Consider the following 18,179-nt stretch of genomic DNA (forward strand, 5'->3'; position numbering starts at 1 on the left):
CTGGCTAATATTTCTATTTTTTAGTAGAGATGGGGTTTCAACATGTTGGCCAGGCTAGTCTTGAACTCCTGACTTCAGGTAATCTGCCCAACTTGGCCTCCCAAAGTTCTGGGATTACAGGCGAGAGCGATCACGCCCAGACAAATTCAGTACTTTTCTGATTTTATGACTTAAAAGTTATGGTCTTCCCCAGGCCTGTGTCCATAAGCCCCTCTCACTACATAGATCTCTGGTCTTCCTCTCACAAATGCTAAGGCAGTTTTATTCAAAGCCCCACTTAGCTTTTCTCACCCCTTTATCTTTTCCAAAAGAGGGCTGCAAAAATCTCAACTTCTCTGCCGTCTGTATCATCTCACATTTCTATTCACAATAGCCTCTTGGGCCCTGTTTTCCTTCTTTTCTCTTTTTCTAATAGCCTCTAGTTAGGGTGACTTGCAGATTTTGTGAAATTGTAGCTATTGCTGAATAGGTGATTATGAGCAACTGTGAAGTTACTAAAACTCTGAGAAAGCAAAGGAAATTTGTCTCTGACTTGATATCGTGGTTTGAACAACCTTTTCACCCATTTGTTTTAGGAAGAAACAGAGTAACATAATTTTTCAATCTTAATTATACTTATAAATTAAATAGAATGAAATGAAAATACTGTCATCACATTTATAAAAGTAGAACAGAGTTTTGAGAAATAAATGTTTCAGTGTAATTTGGTACTTTTCTAACATTTGAATGTTATTCATTGATGGGTATAGCCCTGTTCCTATTAAAAAAACCTTTTTTTTTAATTTTTAAAAATTGACAAATAAAAATTACATATGTTTGTAGTAGAGAGCATGATGTTTTGAAATATGTATACACTGTGGAATGGCTAAACCAAGCTAATTAACATATACTTCACCTCACATGCTTATCAGTTATTTGTGGTGAGAATACTTAGAATCTACCTTTTCATCAATTTTCAGGCATACAATACATTGTTATTAACTGTAGTCACCATGTTGTGCAATGGGTTTCTTGAACTTACTTCTCTTGTCTAACTGAAGTATTGTATCCTTTGACCAACATCTTCTCAACCCGTCCTCTCACCCCGAGACCCTGGTAACTACTGCTCTACTTTATGCTTCTATGAGTTTGACTTTCTTAGATTCTACATGTAAGGGAGATGATGCCAATATTCATCTTTCTGTGTCTGGCTGATTTCACTTAACATAATGTCCTCCAGGTTCATATGTGTTGTTGCAAATGACAAGAGTTCCTTTTGTTTTTGAGACAGGGTCACACTCTGTTGTCCAGGCTGGAGGAAATGGTGCAGTCGGCTCACTGTAGCCTCGACTTACTGAGCTCAGGCGATCCTCCCACCTCAGTCCCCCTGCTATCTGGGACCACAGTCCTTCTGCTATCTGGGACCACAGATACTTTTTTGTGGAGATGGGTTTTCACCAGGTTGCCCAGGCTGGTTTCAAACCCCTGGGCTCAAGTGATCTACCCACCTCAGGCTCCCAAAGTGGTGGGATTACAGGTGTGAGCCACCATGCCCAAACAGATTTCCTTCTTTTTAAATGCTGAATGGTATTCCATTGTGCTTATACCACATTTTCTTTATCCATTCGTCTGTTGATGGACACTTACGCTGCAGTGATCATGGGAGTGCAGATATCTTTTTGACATATGGACTTCAATTCCTTTTGATATAGACCCTGTAGTGAGATTGTTGGATCATATGGTAGTTCTATTTTTTAATTTTTTGAGGAAACTCCATACTATTTTCTACAGTGGCTGTATTTTCCATCTTTATTGAGGTATAGTTTACGTACAGTAAAATGCCATATTTTCAGAGTGCAGTGCAATGAGTTTTGGCAAAGGTATATATCACTGAATGTGTTACCATCACCCCAGAGCTCTCTCCTGCCTTTTTGCGGTCAGTTCTCTCTCACATCCTGCTCCAAGCAACTACTGATTTGAATTCTGGCACTACTGATCAGTTTTGCCTATTCCGGAACTTCGTACATTATTCCCTCTTTTGTGTCTAGTTTTTTTTGCTTGGCATAATGTTTTTGAGATTCTTCATTGTTTCTTCCTTTTTGTGGCTGACTGACCCTATCCCCCAAGTTCTAAAATAACATTTTTCATGACTGTGACTTTCTAATCATAAAGCAGAAGGCTCAGGGCAATTTAGTATTAAAAGTTCCTGTAGTTTCTTTGGTCTGTAGCTTTGTTACCTCGGTTTAGAGAATTTTGGTGTGGTCATTTTCTACACAGCCTGATGCTAATTTTTTAATCCCCCACAAATTCTATTTCACTTTTCCTTCCATGTAGTAAGCAAAAGTGAGAAGTGAGCTGATTACATTGCACATATCCTAGTGTGAAGTGACACAATTGTCTTTTTCCAATCAGATAGGAGTTTGCCAAGCTTTACTGACACCCTGTAAGTTTGTCCCTGACTCTTGATCAGGAGCCTAGTTGGGTGTTGTATAACATAAGATTTATTTTTAACTGTTTCCATAGTAACCGTTACACATAGAGGAAAAAGCTGAGAACTATAGTAGCAAGGTGATATAAGTAGGATATCAGGAATCAGATTCTAACAGATTTGAACTAAGATTTAAAATGGAATGATTTAATAGCTGGAGTCCTTAACTCAGAGACTAAGAACTCCAGTGGAATTTAGGAATGGCTTTGAGAGATATGTTTTATTTTATTTTATTTTTTTTTTGTGAGACGGAGTCTCGCTCTGTCGCCCAGGCTGGAGTGCAGTGGCCCGATCTCGGCTCACTGCAAGCTCCGCCTCCTGGATTCATGCCATTCTCCTGCCTTAGCCTCCCGAGTAGCTGGGACTACAGGTGCCCGCCACCATGCCTGGCTAATTTTATTTTTGTATTTTTAGTAGAGACGGGGTTTCACTGTGTTAGCCAGGATAGTCTTGATCTCCTGACCTCGTGATCTGCTTGCCTCGGCCTCCCGAGGTGCTGGGATTACAGGCGTGAGCCACCGTGCCCGGCCTGAGAGATATGTTTAAAAGTCAAATAAAGCCACAAATGATGATAAAAGACTGGACTCTCCTACCTCATCCTACCCCAGTCCAAGTTCCAACATCTCAGAGATGCTGACTTTTACTCTTTTAGTTTTTCTTTTTTAGGTATTTCTATTTCTAATAGTATGCTTGTGCTGTGTTTTTTATTTTAAATGTTATATATTAACTTCCAACTATGGAAGATGAGGACTTAGCCCCCTTCCCAATCTCTCCCCATCCCACTACATCCTCTTCCTTCATCCTCTCTATATAGTTGTATTCTAGTTTTGGTTAAATAGATGATCAGTGCTTACCTTTTTATAATTACACTAATATGTACATCTAAGCCATACAGCATACTGTGATTATGTTTTGTGCCATTGCATTGTTGTTTTCCTGGAGTTACTGATTGGATAGTCCTGTTGCCTTTCTTCTGTATTGTATTTCCTGGATCCCTTGTTTCTTCTCTTCTGTTTTCTCTTGTAGTGGTGGAACACATTCTTCAGTAGTTTGCTGAGATATGATGCATATAAAATTGAGTTTTTGAGAGCTTGCAAACCTTAAAATATCTTTATTCTTTCCTCATACTTGATTGATAGTTCTTCTGGGAAATACTTCTCTCTTAAAATTTTGAAGGTATATCATTCCTTTGTCTTCTAGCTTTTAATGTTGCTGCTGAGAGAAATCCGATGTCATTCTGATTCACAAGCCTTTGTATAGGTCCTGTTTTTTCCTTTTTTTCTTTGACAGCTTTTATGATTGTCTCTTTATCCCTTGTGTTCTTACATGTCAGAGTAGTGTGTCTTGGCTTGGGTCTTTTTGACTTCCATTTTCTTGAGCACTTGGTGTGCCTTTTCAATCTGAAAACTCATGTTTTGGCATGTTCTGGCCTTTTTTTTCTTTCTTCTTCTTTTTTGTTTTTTTTTTCAAAAGAGCTGGAGTCTTGCTTTTGTTGTCCAGGCTGGATGCAGTGGCACTATCATGCCTCTCTGCAGTCTCAACCTCCTGGGCTCCAGTAATCCTACTGACTCAGCCTCTTGAATAGTTGGGACTACAGGCATGTGCCACTATACCCGGCTGATTTTTTAGTTTATGGTGGAGACAGCGTCTGCCTGTGTTGCCAAGGTTGGTCTTGAACTCCTGAGCTCCAGCAGCCCTCCACCTTGGCCTCCCAAAGTACTAGGATTATAGTAAGACACTGCACTGAGCAGGCAGTTTTTTAAAAAAATTATTTAATTATTTTTAAACTATTTTTCTCTACTCCATTTGTTTCACTTTTCCTTCCTTGGAACTCCTGTCTGGTAAGTGTTGGACCTTTTGGATCAATCCTCTTGCTTTGTTTTACCTCCTATCTCATTTTTTGGTGTTTTCCTGTTTGGAGATTTCCTCAAGGATACCTTCTAACCTTTCTATTGGAGTTTTAAAATTTGTATTTTAATTTCTAATAGTTGTTTTTCATTTCTTGAAAATGTTTATATCGTCCTGTCCTTGGTTAATTGATGTAATAGCTTCTGTTATTTTTCCTAAGGATGTTAATTATAGTTTAACAAAATTCTGTTTCCTGCATAGTTTCTGTTCCCTCGTGTCCTGCTTCAGTAATTTTCTCTGTTTTGATGCCTGCCATTCCATTCTGCAAGCTTTCTGTGCATGTCTGATGATCCTTGGCTAACCATTTGTGTGTAAGAGGCAGGCACTACAAACCTGATTGGAAGCTCAGAACATGTTATGGAGCTTGTCCATAATGATTGGGTAGGGACTCAGCAGTTTCTTCAGTGAAACCTCAAATGTCACTATCTGTATAGGTCTTCACTTGGACCAGTTCACTTTCCCAAGGGAGAAGCCATATATCTCCTGTGTTGGGGTGAAAAGTCAAGCTGTCAGTGTTTTGGAGCCTAACTATTGACGGAGACCGAGGGTCCATGGGGGCTGAGGATCGTACTGTTTAATATGTCCCACTTTGACTTCATCCTCCTGTTTTCTGTGCAGTGTCTCATGCCTCCCTCTCAACCATGCCTGGCATTTCCTTGTCTAGATCCTGTCCAATTCAGTTGCTCCCAATTTGGCCAATGCTGTGGGGGAGGAAATTACCCATGTGTGTGGCTTGATGGGGATTTGGGGCTCAGAATACTCCTATAGAAACTTTTAACTCAGTACCCCTGCCATTAGTATACTTGGTGCCTCCTTTTTGGTGTTAGTAAATCCTACTCCAGGCTAAGGTTTTCAGATTTCTCTGGCCTGCTAATTTAGTTGCCTACTGTCCATCTTCTTGCTAGCTTCCACAGTTTTGTTACCATCCCTTATTTGCTGTTCTTCCTCTCTGTTCTCTCTTTATGCTTCAAAAAATTTCTTTGGTATTACCTTGGTGGGATTGCAGGAAGGAGTAGAAATAATTGGAATCATCTTCATCAGATTTACAAAGAGGTCTATGACCCCCCAAATTAATAATCAGTCTATTATACTTTTTTTTTTTTTTTTTGAGACGGAGTCTTGCTCTGTTGCCCAGGCTGGAGTGCAGTGGCGCGATCTCGGCTCACTGCAAGCTCTGCTTCCCAGGTTCATGCCATTCTTCTGCTTCAGCCTCCCAAGTAGCTGGGACTATAGGCACCCGCCACCATGCCCAGCTAATTTTCTGTGTTTTGTTTAGTAGAGAGAGGGTTTCACCGTGTTAGCCAGGATGGTCTCGATCTCCTGACCTCGTGATCCACCCGCCTCGGCCTCCCAAAGTGCTGGGATTACAGGCATGAGCCACTGCGCCTGGCCTACTATACTTATTAAGAGAGGTTACAAGGTCTTCTTATTAAAGACTTTTTTTTTTAGCATGGGAGAGTTTCATAGAAGCATGATTTAGGTGTTGTCATGAAGTCGTAGGAAGGGATTAGATGCTTTCTCAAGAAACCTTTTAATCTTAGCATTTTGTCCTCATATTTTCCGTACTTGTTGGATGAATGTTGAAATTTAGTTTTGTAATCACCGGAGGCGTAGTGTCAGTGAATATTTTCATCACCACACCAAGTCTTGTAGAAGAACGATACAGATTTTCAGTTACCAAAAATATGGTAGACTCTTTGCACTGATGGACATGTCCCATGTATTGATGAAGGTTTGGATTATACAGGTGGGCGCATTTGCCAAAACTTACCACGTGGTACACTTGAGATGCATTCATGGGTAAATTTTACCTCAAACAGAGGCCAGAAACAAAACTGTAAAGAAATATTAAACTCAAATTTAAATAAAAATACATGTGAGGACTATCAAACATATATGAAAGTAGTTCTGTGAATTTTGAAAGATCATGGTTTTTAAAATTTTTCCATGTTGAAAAAAATGGAAAATTTTCAATTAGGGGAGCAAATAAAAACTTATTCCTATCACATGCATCACAGCTACCTCCTCCATTCCTCTCCTCTCCCTTTTATTTTGTCATGTTTTGCCTATGCTAGTCACTATACTATGCAGATCTACAGGTGGTGGAGATTGTCTTATTTAATATCTAATATTCAGAATGCAAGGCAAAAAAGCCTTGGTATGTCCTTTTATTTTCAGATTATCTCTGGATGTGCCTACTTTCTTTTGGAAGCTGGGGTTACTTTTATTTTAGTTAGGTTGAGCACCCTGTTTCTTGGTTTTAAACTTTAGCTGTAGTTCTAGAGCTAGAAGCTTGGACCAAGTGACCTATCAGCTGGATAGGAAATTTGCAAGCATTGGGGAAGGTATAATAGCATGGACTTTCACATTGATCATTCTCCTTTTAGATATATTAATATTTATGAAGTACTTCATATTTTCAGAGTGCTTTCTCTTTAGTAATGTTTTCTAGATTCACTCAAAGGTAGTTTGGGAGTAGTTTTCTCATTTCATGGGAGTGAAATTAGAGAGAGGTGGAGATGTGCCCAAGTGAGTCTATGTCAGAACCAGGATTAGAATTTTGGAGGCAGACCAAGGAGAATAAGTGGCAGTGGGAATTAGGAACTGCTGCATACAGTAGTACCAGTGAAGACTACTAACCAGATTATAGGTTTAGACTGGCAAGACTTTGGACTGACCCAAGACCAAATCTGTTTTATTGTAGGTAAAAGAGAACCTGCTTTCATGCAAGATGCTGCTGCACTGCAAACGGGATGAGCTTCGGAAACTATGGATTGAAGGAATTGAGCATAAGCATGTCCTGAACTTGTTGGATGAAATTGAGAATATCAAGCAAGTGCCTCAAAAGCTGGAACAGTGCATGGCCAGCAAGCACTATCTCAGTGCCACTGACATGTTGGTAAGAGAACAGCCTGTGCTAAGGGTCATTTTTGTTAAGATGTAAAAGCACTCTCTTTTATTCTCTCTGAATCCTGTAATGCATGTAGCACATTACAAACTGCCCTCTTGGGATTCATGAGCCCTTGAAGGTGAAGCCTGGCTATTTCTCTAATTCCAGTGTTTGAAATGGTAGGTGATTATTATTTATGTATTATCTGTCTTTGTAACAATGGCAAGAAATATAATAGTAAGAAACCAGTACTTAAATCAGGTTAGAATGGTAATGAGAGGTGTTTTTTAGCTTCAGAGGAAGATAGTTAATGAATCCCATTTTAAACAATGAAATCTACATGAGACAGAACTTCTGAAGATTTATAGACTAGTGTTCCACACATTTTTTGAAGGAATTTTTACATTAGGGCTTTGTTCTTTTCCTTGAAATTGATAAGAAATAAAATTTTGGGAGACTAATACTGGAAGCAACTTTATTGACCAAGAGTACTCCACAATCTAGCCTTTAGCCTCCATCTTAGTCCATTGTGTATGCTCCTTTTTGAATTGCTGAAAGTTCCCAGAAGGATGCAATTGGTGGTTCATGTGGCTGAGCGTCAAGAAGATGAATAAAAAGTGGAAATACAGAGTTTGCTCCCTAATAATCCTCTTTCCCAAGGCCTGTGGCTCTTAGAGAGGGCTGCTCTTTCTCCCTTCCCTTTTACCCACCCAGTCCCACTTCCATCTCATTCAGAGTTGGTTAAGGAAGCTCTCTGTAGGAGCTCTCAGCAGCAGATGGGCTGTATTTGATTTGTTGTTTTTTCCTTCCCTACAGTAGGTGAAAGTCCTTTACCTTTGTTTCACCAAATTAGATTGGCTTTAACACTGGAAAAAACACTGAGGGGAATTGGTAGGGACACAGATTAAATGCTCTAAGTGGTTCTAATTCATTCAGACTTCCAAGAAGAATTTTGCTAAAAGTCCTTCATAAGAAGCTTTTTAAAGGAAATTTGGTAACCAAGGAGTGAGAAGTGCCATGATATTCTATCAGATATTAAAACCTGGTTATGTGATAAGACTGAATGGTCAATTTCCACAGTAGAAGGAGATTAATAATGGTTGGCCCTTGGCTGGGAGTTTAAGGCTGCAGTGAGTCATGATCATGTCACTGTACTCCAGCCTGGGCGATAGAGCAAGACTCTGTCTCAAAAAGAACCCCAATAAACAACAAAAAAAGATTGACTCTTGGGAATGACAAAAGAATTGGTTATTTTCAGCATCTTATTCAAAGTGGCAGCTTCTTTAATAATAATGACTATAGGGTGTCTGATAGAAAAAAATTACTTTTCACCTTTAGTGTTGATTTATGCATTATGAATGCATACTTGTCCTATATTCTCAAGATTCAGCAATCAGAATAGATAAGCAAGTATACATTTGTGTAGCAAATATACATCTATTTGAATCATGATTTTTTGGAGTGGGCTTGCTTTTAAGTAAGTGCCACAGATTAAAATAGGTTGTTAGAATTTATTTCTGTGTTAATTATGTTCATATTAGGATTTCAGATTTTTGTGTTACGGTCTTTGTTCTTAAGGGCTAATTTATTTACTTAAGGGCTAATCAATAATGAATACTGTCCCTTTTTTTCTGACATATTTTCCTCAAGACTCATTAAATAACTTCTTTAAATTCTTGGTTGTAAGTTACAGAAATTCAACTCTAGCTAGCTTAAGTAAAAATAATTGTTTGACTCATGTAACCAGTCTGCCAAAGGAATAGGCATGTATGTGGAATGTCACCTGTGTGTTTTCTCTGCATGCCCTCTTCATTGTTCTGCTGAAGACTGGTCTCTTCATGTGTGAGGGAGGAGGTTGGGTATTGAGGGAAAACAGGGGGCATAGGCTATGTCTACATCTTTCCACCTTTACAGAAGAAAATAATCTTTTTTTTTTTCATAATTCAGAAATCTAGGGTTAGGAGCTAGATTGAGCCAGGTTGGGTATGATAATCATCAATAAAACTATCTGGTTGGGGCAAGGGGCGTGGCATAGGGAGGAAGAACAGTCATGTCCAGAAAAGAGTGAGTTTGTAAGACACATTTTCCGGAGGTTTTGTTTTGTTTTCTGTTTGGTTGTTTATATATTCTAGATATTAATTCTTCTTGTCTGTTAGATATCTTCTCCCAATTGGGGATTTGTCTTTTTCCTTTGTTTATAGTGTCTTTGTTATAAAGAAATTAAAAATCTTAATGCAAAACAATTTCTCAATTTCTCAGTATTTTTTGTTATGTGATTTTTTTTTTTTTTTTTTTGAGACAGTCTCACTTTGTTGTCCAGGCTGGAGTGCAGTGGTGTGATCTCAGCTCACCACAACCTTTGCCTCCTAGGTTCAAGTGAGTCTCCTGCCTCCGCCTCCCAAGTACCTGGGATTACAGGTGTGTGCCACCACACCTGGTTAATTTTTGCATTTTTAGTAGAGATGGGTTTTCACCATGTTGGGTCAGGCTGGTCTGGAATTCCTGACCTCAAGTGATCTGCCTGCCTTGGCCTCCCAAAGTGCTGGGATTACAGCCGTGAGCTACTCTGCCCGGCCTGTTATGTGATTTTTGATGCAAGAAAATTTATTTCCATCCCAGTGTTCTAAGGGAATCTCCTATGTTTTCTTCTTTAACCCGTCGAAAGTCCATTTTTATATATGGTATCAACTGAGGATCTAATTTTATCTTTCTTCTATATAGTCAGTTGGCTCAGGCTGTTTATTGAATCCTTTTTCTACTGATTCATGATGCTATTTTGGTCACACAGCAACTTATCACATATGCATGGATCTGTTTCTGAGCTCTTTATTTTGTTTAATGGTGTTATTTGTACCTGCACCCAAACCATGCTGTTGTAACTCCTGTAACTTTATAATACATCTTGATAGGAGGTGAAGAGATTCTCTCATCTTGCTATTCAAAATTGTCTTTGTGGCCAGGCATGGTGGCCCACGCCTGTAATCCCAGCACTTTGGGAGGCTGAGGTGGGCAGATCACGTGAGGTCAGGAGATTGACACCATCCTGGCCAACATGGTGAAACTCCATCTCTACTAAAAATACAAAATTAGATGGGTGTGGTGGTGCATGCCTGTAATCCCAGCTAGCTCGGAGGCTGAGGCTGGAGAATCACTTGAACCTTCAATAGCTAACTGATTGAATTTAAGAGAATTATCTTTGCAATGTTGTGTTCTTATCTGTGAACCTAATATTCCTTTCATTTATTAAAATCTTCATTTGTGTCCTTTGATAATGCTTAGCAATATATATAGTCCTTAGAGGTATCATATGTATTTTGTTAGATTTATTTCTGGGTATTTCATTTTTTTGTTGTTGTCTTTTAAAACAGTAGCTATTTATTTATTAAGGTTTCTAGTTACTGGTTGCTGGTGCATAAGGATGTGATGTATTTTTCTTTTTTAATTGACCTTGTATTTCCCTGAACTGATTCCCAATACTGTCTGCCTGGAAAGTGATGACTTCTTTTTTAAGACCTGGCTCAAATTTCATCAACTCTCTGAATGTCCCAGATATTCAGATAGCTAGGTGCTTTTCTTTATGTTTCCATAAGCTCATATGTTTCATTTTAATATAATTCCTTTTGTTTGTGTGGTAGGTCATTGAGGATAGTGGTTGTGTCTTACCTATTTCTGTCTGCCCTGTTCCCAGCATAGTGTAGCTCATACAGTCAGAGTTCACAAATCATTAGCTAAATGGGTGACTATGTGGAAGACTGTAATACCACTACAGAGAGAAAAAGGTATTTCTTTTGTGGGAGCTTTGTTCTGTTTTTTCTTCTCTGGTTATTTATTTGTTTATTTATTTCTTAATGGCAAGGTTCTCTAGTGTCTAACCTTCCCTTTTCGTAGTAATTAAATGAATGACAATGATAACAATAGCTAATATGTATTGAGCACTTACTATGTCCTGGTACTATTTGAAATATGTTACATTTGTTAGCTTATTTCTTTCAACAACTCCACTTCTGATATTACCATTTTATAACTTTGCATGTTCTGAGGAGTTGGCATATCCCAATAAACAATGATTTGTATATCCCAATATGCAAAAATTTCGTGGAGGTAGGATTTAAAGTGCACTTAAAAGGTTGGAGATATCTTCAACTTGGTCTTTTGTATATAAGATTGAGTAGTAAGCTCTATAATTGCTCTTTCATTGGACTTCACATGAAAAACAATCACATTTTCTTTCTCCATGGTTATGTACTGTTAGAAGTAAAATCTACTTAAGGCATCTCAAGGGTCCAAATCGAAATCTTTGCTAAAAGACATCAGAGGAAAGTGAAGACAAAACAATCTAGTCCTTCAAAACCCCCTGATTTCCTTGGATTCGTTTGTCAGAAGATTTTGCATTTCTATTTTAAGGCAGGTGCAGCTGCTTAGTAATTTAATCCCTACTCAGAATAGATTAATAAATCCAGAGTAAATAACTCTATGGTGACCCATTGCCCTTGGCAGCTCCTGCTATTCCTACTGCACCATCAGACTGGTCTGGTAGCTATAGGCTTGGCTTTTAGGTGAGATATTTGTTTCTTCTTTTGATATGATAACTGAGTATTGCATAAAATAATTAAATTGTCATGACAGGGAATGTCTGCAAATAGGTCTGGCCTTTTGTTTCTTTCTTCAAGGTAAACAGCTGCTGTTGGCTTATGAAAAGCTAAAAATGATCCAACAAGAAGCCTGTATCCGTCACATTGAAATCAGAGACTTGATTAATATTGTAGCCTGTAGCTTTGTGATATGTACGGTTTAAATTAGACCTTTGCAGTCATTGTGCTGGGTTGATGCAAGCACATTAATGACATAATTTCTGGTTGCAGCATCACATTTCTGCAGTCTGTCCTTTGTATTCCACTCACATTAATTGAAGTAATTTTGCCAGTGAAGCGTGTTTCAAACCTCTGCATTTAAATTGAAATTTTAATTCCCTTATTGTCTTGAAAAGACGGCTGAAGATGCCTTGTTACAGGTTTCATTATCACTCAAAACACTCCAGCTGCTGGTTCTAATGTACAAAGAGTGATTAATTCTGGGAAGAATTATTAATGTAAGAATAGCAGCTTCTTCCCAGTGGCGTGAGCCAACCAGGAAGGTATTTCATGATAGTTAATATTTTCATAAACTTTTTTTAAGGGAAAATGTGTGTAGAAGTCTGCATCAAACTAAAATTGCACAGATGAGCTTTGAAAACCACTTACACAAGTTCTGATTTATCATCCCATAGAAGTCAATTCATAATTGCATTCAATCAGTGGAAACCAAGCCAGTGCAAATAGTTTTGAAGCACTTTAGCTGACAGTCACAAGGCTTGTGACTAAAATAATTTCATTTCTAAGCCTTCCTGAGATTGTAGAGATTTTGAATGTCTCTTAATCATTTTGTCTGTCTTTATTTATATGCCTTTTAAAAAGAATCCATAGCTGTATAGTCAGATAAGGGTTATTATGATAATTATAATAACAACTTATATTTATATATCTGCCTTCTTCCCAGAGGATCCCAGAGTGCTTTGCTGAGAGAATGGTGTAATGGAATTATTTCACTTACACTGTGTAAATGTGGCCATATCTGGGATAAAGAGATTAGGGCAGCTATTTAATTGAATAGTTTTCTAAGATCTTATGTAATAAAATAAATATATATGTAGTATTTTTAGTTAACAAGATCCTTTGGAATTGGATAACATGGTGGGTTGTGAATGTCAGCATGGGTCTTAATTTGGGTTAGGTCGTCTGATGCTTGAATCCCAGCTTTGACTCTTAGTAGCTGGATGACTTGTGGTTAGTAATTTATCTTTGCTGAAAGCTGGAGTTAAGAATAATATGTATCTCCAAGGGTTGTCGAATGGATTAAGTGAGATATTAAACTGTGTACATAAAGTATATGCAGTATAAAGTTTTTGAAATGTTATTTATAATCGATAAATTTTACTGATATTGTAGGAAATGATATGATGATTGCTTCCATGTTATAATCTCAAAAACTGCCTTCGAGGTGGACTTCTTTTGAGCTAGTAAAAGTTGAAGTAGGGTTGGATTAAGCAGTTTTGATTCCTTTTCTTCTTGGCCTAACATGGATGTACCTAAATGAAAAACCAGCCCACCTTTTTTAAAGGTAAAAGAACTCTTGTGGGTGGATAGGGTTTTTCTCAGAAAGCAATTCTAGTCTTCTCTAACAATTCTGTGTTACATTTCTAGGATTTGGCATGGACAAATTTCAGATTCTGTGTTATCAATTACTTACTTGGCTTACATTAAAAATGTGTTCATAGGGTACCCATTGATTGTATAATTCTGAGCAATGTAATTTGTTGGTAAAGTATCCAAGATGAGCTTGTAAAATCTACTTTTAGGTAAGTAAATATGTTAATCCACTGGGTATCATCACTAGATAAAAGCCAGATCAGTACTGGAAGGTGTTTGTCATCAGAACATTTTAGTGTTAGAAGAGTTGGTGTTAAGCTGTTGTTTCTGTGAGTGCTTAGATAGCAGGACCAGTGGACCAGTGAGGTTGCTTCTATTTGTGTCAGTAAAGCTGTGTCATTAGCAAATAGACTGATCTTATTTTCTCTTCTTTATGCGCAAGGAATGGGTGATCATGCATCCACTGAGAAATGATTAATGTGCAAGCAAGAAAAAAGGGAGCCAAAACATACATACATCCCTTTTATCTGGCTTGAAAGTTTCTGAGATCTCACAGAACTGTTTTTTCTTATTACTCTGGGAAAAGTATCGATGTGAAAGCTCTGTAGATAACAGGAGCTGGAATATTCTAGTGAGCTTATTGGACTAAACCTGAAAGTGGTTCAGTGACTGTAAAACAATGTTCCAGTATTCCGTATGGATTTTCCACAACATGATAAAAATATATCAGTGATCAATAATGAAATAGCCATTACTAAAACCCATCTGTTCCTAGTGTAGAAGAGCAGCTTGAAAGACTGAGGCCAATATTCTATGCTAATAATTTATCAGGAAAGAATCTGGGACATATTTTCATAAAGAGACAAATGATTGGGTCTTTAACATGTGATAATGCCATTGTTGATAACTTCTGTTGTTTGTATGTGTATGTGTGAAGGTGGCCTTAACCTTGGAGGATATTACTTGCTAGTGGGAAGAGACAGATGGTGAACAAATAGTGTCTCTCATATTATGTTAAGTACTATGGAGAAAACTACAATAAGACAGGGAGACTGGGAGTATTGGGATTTGGGGTAGGGGTAGTGTGGTTTGCTATTTAAATAGGGGTGGTCAGCTGTAGCTGCTTTTAGCCGCATTTGGGACCCCCCTTCATTCTTCTCTTGCCTTCAAAAAGATTTAGGAAAAGCTGAAAACAAAATGAGTAATTTTGTTTTTTTATATCTACAATTAAGTGAGTAGGTTTGTGACAGTTTTATTTTTCTCTTATAGAGTAGAAGTGCAGGGCTTTGTGGTAGCTGTTTTTCATGCTGCTCAAGGCCCTTTTTATTTATATTTGTTTTTGAAGGCTGGGGTTTTTAGAAACTAGATTGTTTGATAGGCACCTGGTTATTGTATTAGTTTTCCTTTTTTTTTAAATTTTGCTTTTTTATCTGCTATTCATTTGCCTCTTTTATTTTAAAGCCAATGGAAATTCTGTTTTATTGCACTAAAGCCTACGAGGTTCAGCAATTTCCATTTGGCTTGCTTGGCTATGGGGCAGTGATTCCCACACTGCACATTAGGGGATCTTGCAAGAATTCTAAATTCAGGTCACATCCCAGACCGGTTAAATAAAAGTCTCTAGGGGTGGGCCACTGACTTCAGTTATTGACATTCTCCAGGTAATGCCAATATGCAGGCAGAATTGGAACTATTGGTGTAGGGTATAGCTTGTTCTGTGGAATTCAGCAAAACTTATTGTCCTTGTCTTCATTTAGCAACAGTGGTAAGTAGTTGGAAACCAAGTATTTATGTAAGACACACATCACATGGTGATACTCACATTTATGTAGAAGTTTATTGTTTGAAGTTGCTTTGTGGCCATACTTTATTGTAGTTTTGGGATAAAGCTAATGAGTATTTGGCTTTTATTCTGATTTTATAGTCTGATTATTTGGTCAAATCGGTTTAGTAGTTAAATGAGATGATTTAGTAGTTAACTCACTTAGTTTTTAAATGAGATGATTCTCCATGTTTGGACTGACTTGCACTCTTTAGAACTGTAATTTTGTTGCTCTGATTTGTGCATCTTTGCTGTGGGTCCTGATATGACCTACTGCAGGGATTTAATGGATTGAAATTAGAGAATATGTTTATTAATTTACAAGTGGTGACTATGTATAGTGTGTCATAGTGGAAACAAAGTGGATTTAAAAGCAAGAAGTTCTTAATTCTAGTCCTGATTCAACAACTTACCAGTTCCTTGAGCTTAGATAAATAAATTACATTATCTCTCTGTTTTAGTATCCTTATCTGTAGAACAGATAAACAGATACTTACCTGTCTACTTTATAGAATGGTTATGAGAATAAAAGTGAAATATAGTACAGGAAAAGTGCTTTGTAGGATATAAAGCAGTATGAAAATTTAAAATGGGGTAGGTATCATCGTTGTCATTTCCCCATGCCAGGTAAAAAGAAAATGCAGGAGTCTGGGCTTGTTTACACTGAGCAGCATTTCTATTCTGGTGCTACCATCATTAATGCATACCTGTTTTAATCAGATAAACCAAGTGTGACTGTGTTTGCACACTTGAGTGTACAGGAAGAATGCTCTAAGTCAAGAATAATACCTAAGTCGTTTGCTGCCATCCTCCATCATATTTCTGGTTTCAACCTCACATATGACCTTTCTTGAACAGATTTTTGATTGGTCAGTCTGTGGCCAGATGGGAACTAGATATTTGTGTAAATTGCAGCTGATGACAACCCATGTTGTTGATAGGGGACTTCAGTCTGAACTTGATGATGGTCTGAGAATGCTAATCAGTAGCTTTTGCTTGGCTTGACAAGATAGGAGGAGCTTGTTAAAGAAGTCTATTTTCTCTGAGATTCATCCCAATACTAATTACTTGTGGTTGCCTAGCTCTTGAAATGAAAAAAGCCATATTCCTCTATCATTCCTTTGTGGGATTTTAATAGTTCACGTTAGTAAAGAGCTGTGTAAGTGCTGAGCATTTCTAATGGATTTGGGGCTCTTGCAGAGTGTGGGCGAAATTGTCTTGATTGAAGTGCGAGCCTGAAGTGATTCTGAGACCTCCTTTGCCAGCTCTTAAAAGGAGAGTTGTTCTGTAACTTTTTCTTGTCCCAGAGTAACAAATAACATGACATGGTGAGTGACTTTAGGACGCTTGTTAAAAGAGAATGGCTTTTCTAGTGGTCTCTTCTATTGGATTTTGTAGTAGAAACCTAGGTTTTAATGCTGTCTTACAGAGCACTGATGGGAACTGGGAATTGAAGGGACCATGAGGTTAGGAACAAAAGAGGTTTTTTTTCTAAGCTTTCCTATGAGCAGTTTACAATTATCTTTCTCTTACCGTGTTAAGTATAGTTTAATTTCATCAGGAAGGTAATTGTGAACAGATCTGTTACAAGGCCTTTTAGAAGAAATAAGGCTCTCAATGTGGAATTATGCATCAGAACCCCTAGAACTATGCATAGTTTAGGACTTGAGATCTACTTCTAGAATTTTATTTTAAAGAAAGAATTAAGAATTATAACTGTTTTGTGTTATAAATATGTATACAAGGATACTTATCACAGTAAGATCTATGAAAGTAAAAAGATTAGCAATGACTTAAATATGGGGAATTGGTTTAAGTCATTGTATAGTCATACTCATGGACTAGTATGAAAATACTAAATATAATGTTTAGGGATAGGCACATGCTCCCAGTGTATTGCCAAATGGAAAAAACATGTTTAAAAACAAGTATTTTTGCAAACACTTTGCATGGAAAAATGATTGGAAAGAACTAGGTTAAAATATTATATATTATTGCATCAGATGAGTGACAATATGATCTTTTTCTTTTGTAATTTTCTGTGTTTTTCAAGTTTTCTTGGTTGAGTAGGTATTATTTTTGTAATTTGGGAGAAATGCCAAGCTTAAGAAAAAAATACCATTCTAGGCCTGACTTTTTTTTAATCTGTGAAATTAGGGTGGGACCCCAGTCTTGAAAACCTTTAAAGGTCTCTTTCAATAGAAAGTTCTTAGTTTTCATCTCTCAGATACTGCTGTTCTGTGAGGCTGAGGCTGATAGGGTATGTTAGAAGACTTGGCTGTTGCTACTTTAGGAGGGGAAAAAAAAGATTACTTTCGCTTTAATAAAATATGGGAATTATTTGTGGCAGAATGCACTGATGTTTAAGGGGGAAAAACAAAAAACTAACAACAAAAGAGGGAACCCCGAAGAATGCTTAAGAATAGCTTAATAAAATGGTATGCTTTTAGAACAAGTCCGCATTTCATGGTAGTAATAGGGTGAAATCTTTCATGAAGGAAGAAGTCACATTTGATCCTGTTTTTGAGTTTTATCTTCCAAGATAGATCTGAAGATACTTTAAAGAATAAATTCACAAGTAAAGGGCCTTTTCTTTGACAGCACTTTATCTTGCAGGCCCCCCTCCCTTCATTCACTTATCAATAACTTCATCTAATTTGCCTTATCCTGTAAATTCCATTATCTCCCTGGCAGTCTATTGCATTAAGCCCTTAGTACCTAATATCGCCTCATTTACATTGACATATGCTTGACCTCAGTCCTTCTCCTCTCTTTGTTAATGCACCAACAAGCACTGATATCTCTCTGGAGCATTATCATTTGCTGTTAGCTCAACTAATAACAACCCCTCATTTGAGCTGATGAAGGTTTATTAAATAAAAACATGCAGTAACCCTGGCAGTAATG

The 18,179-nt window shown here is 37.6% G+C and overlaps 1 protein-coding gene and 1 non-coding gene across 3 annotated transcripts in view; both read left to right on the forward strand.

Annotated features, from left to right (window-relative positions):
- The window catches only part of EXOC4 (exocyst complex component 4), an 806,860-nt gene that overhangs the window by 28,832 nt on the left and 759,849 nt on the right, over nucleotides 1-18,179 (forward strand). For both annotated transcript variants that reach the window (XM_001139207.7, XM_063815016.1), the window contains exon 3: nucleotides 7,080-7,274. In XM_001139207.7, the coding sequence (XP_001139207.1) occupies nucleotides 7,080-7,274 (195 nt within the window). The remainder of the gene's footprint in view (nucleotides 1-7,079; nucleotides 7,275-18,179) is intronic.
- On the forward strand, nucleotides 9,039-9,146 carry MIR6133 (microRNA mir-6133). Its single transcript, NR_106665.1, has one exon. It is a non-coding gene; the product is annotated as a microRNA mir-6133 (primary transcript).

This window comes from Pan troglodytes, chromosome 6 (genome assembly GCF_028858775.2).
Source record: "Pan troglodytes isolate AG18354 chromosome 6, NHGRI_mPanTro3-v2.0_pri, whole genome shotgun sequence".
Taxonomy (NCBI): Eukaryota; Metazoa; Chordata; class Mammalia; order Primates; family Hominidae; genus Pan; species Pan troglodytes.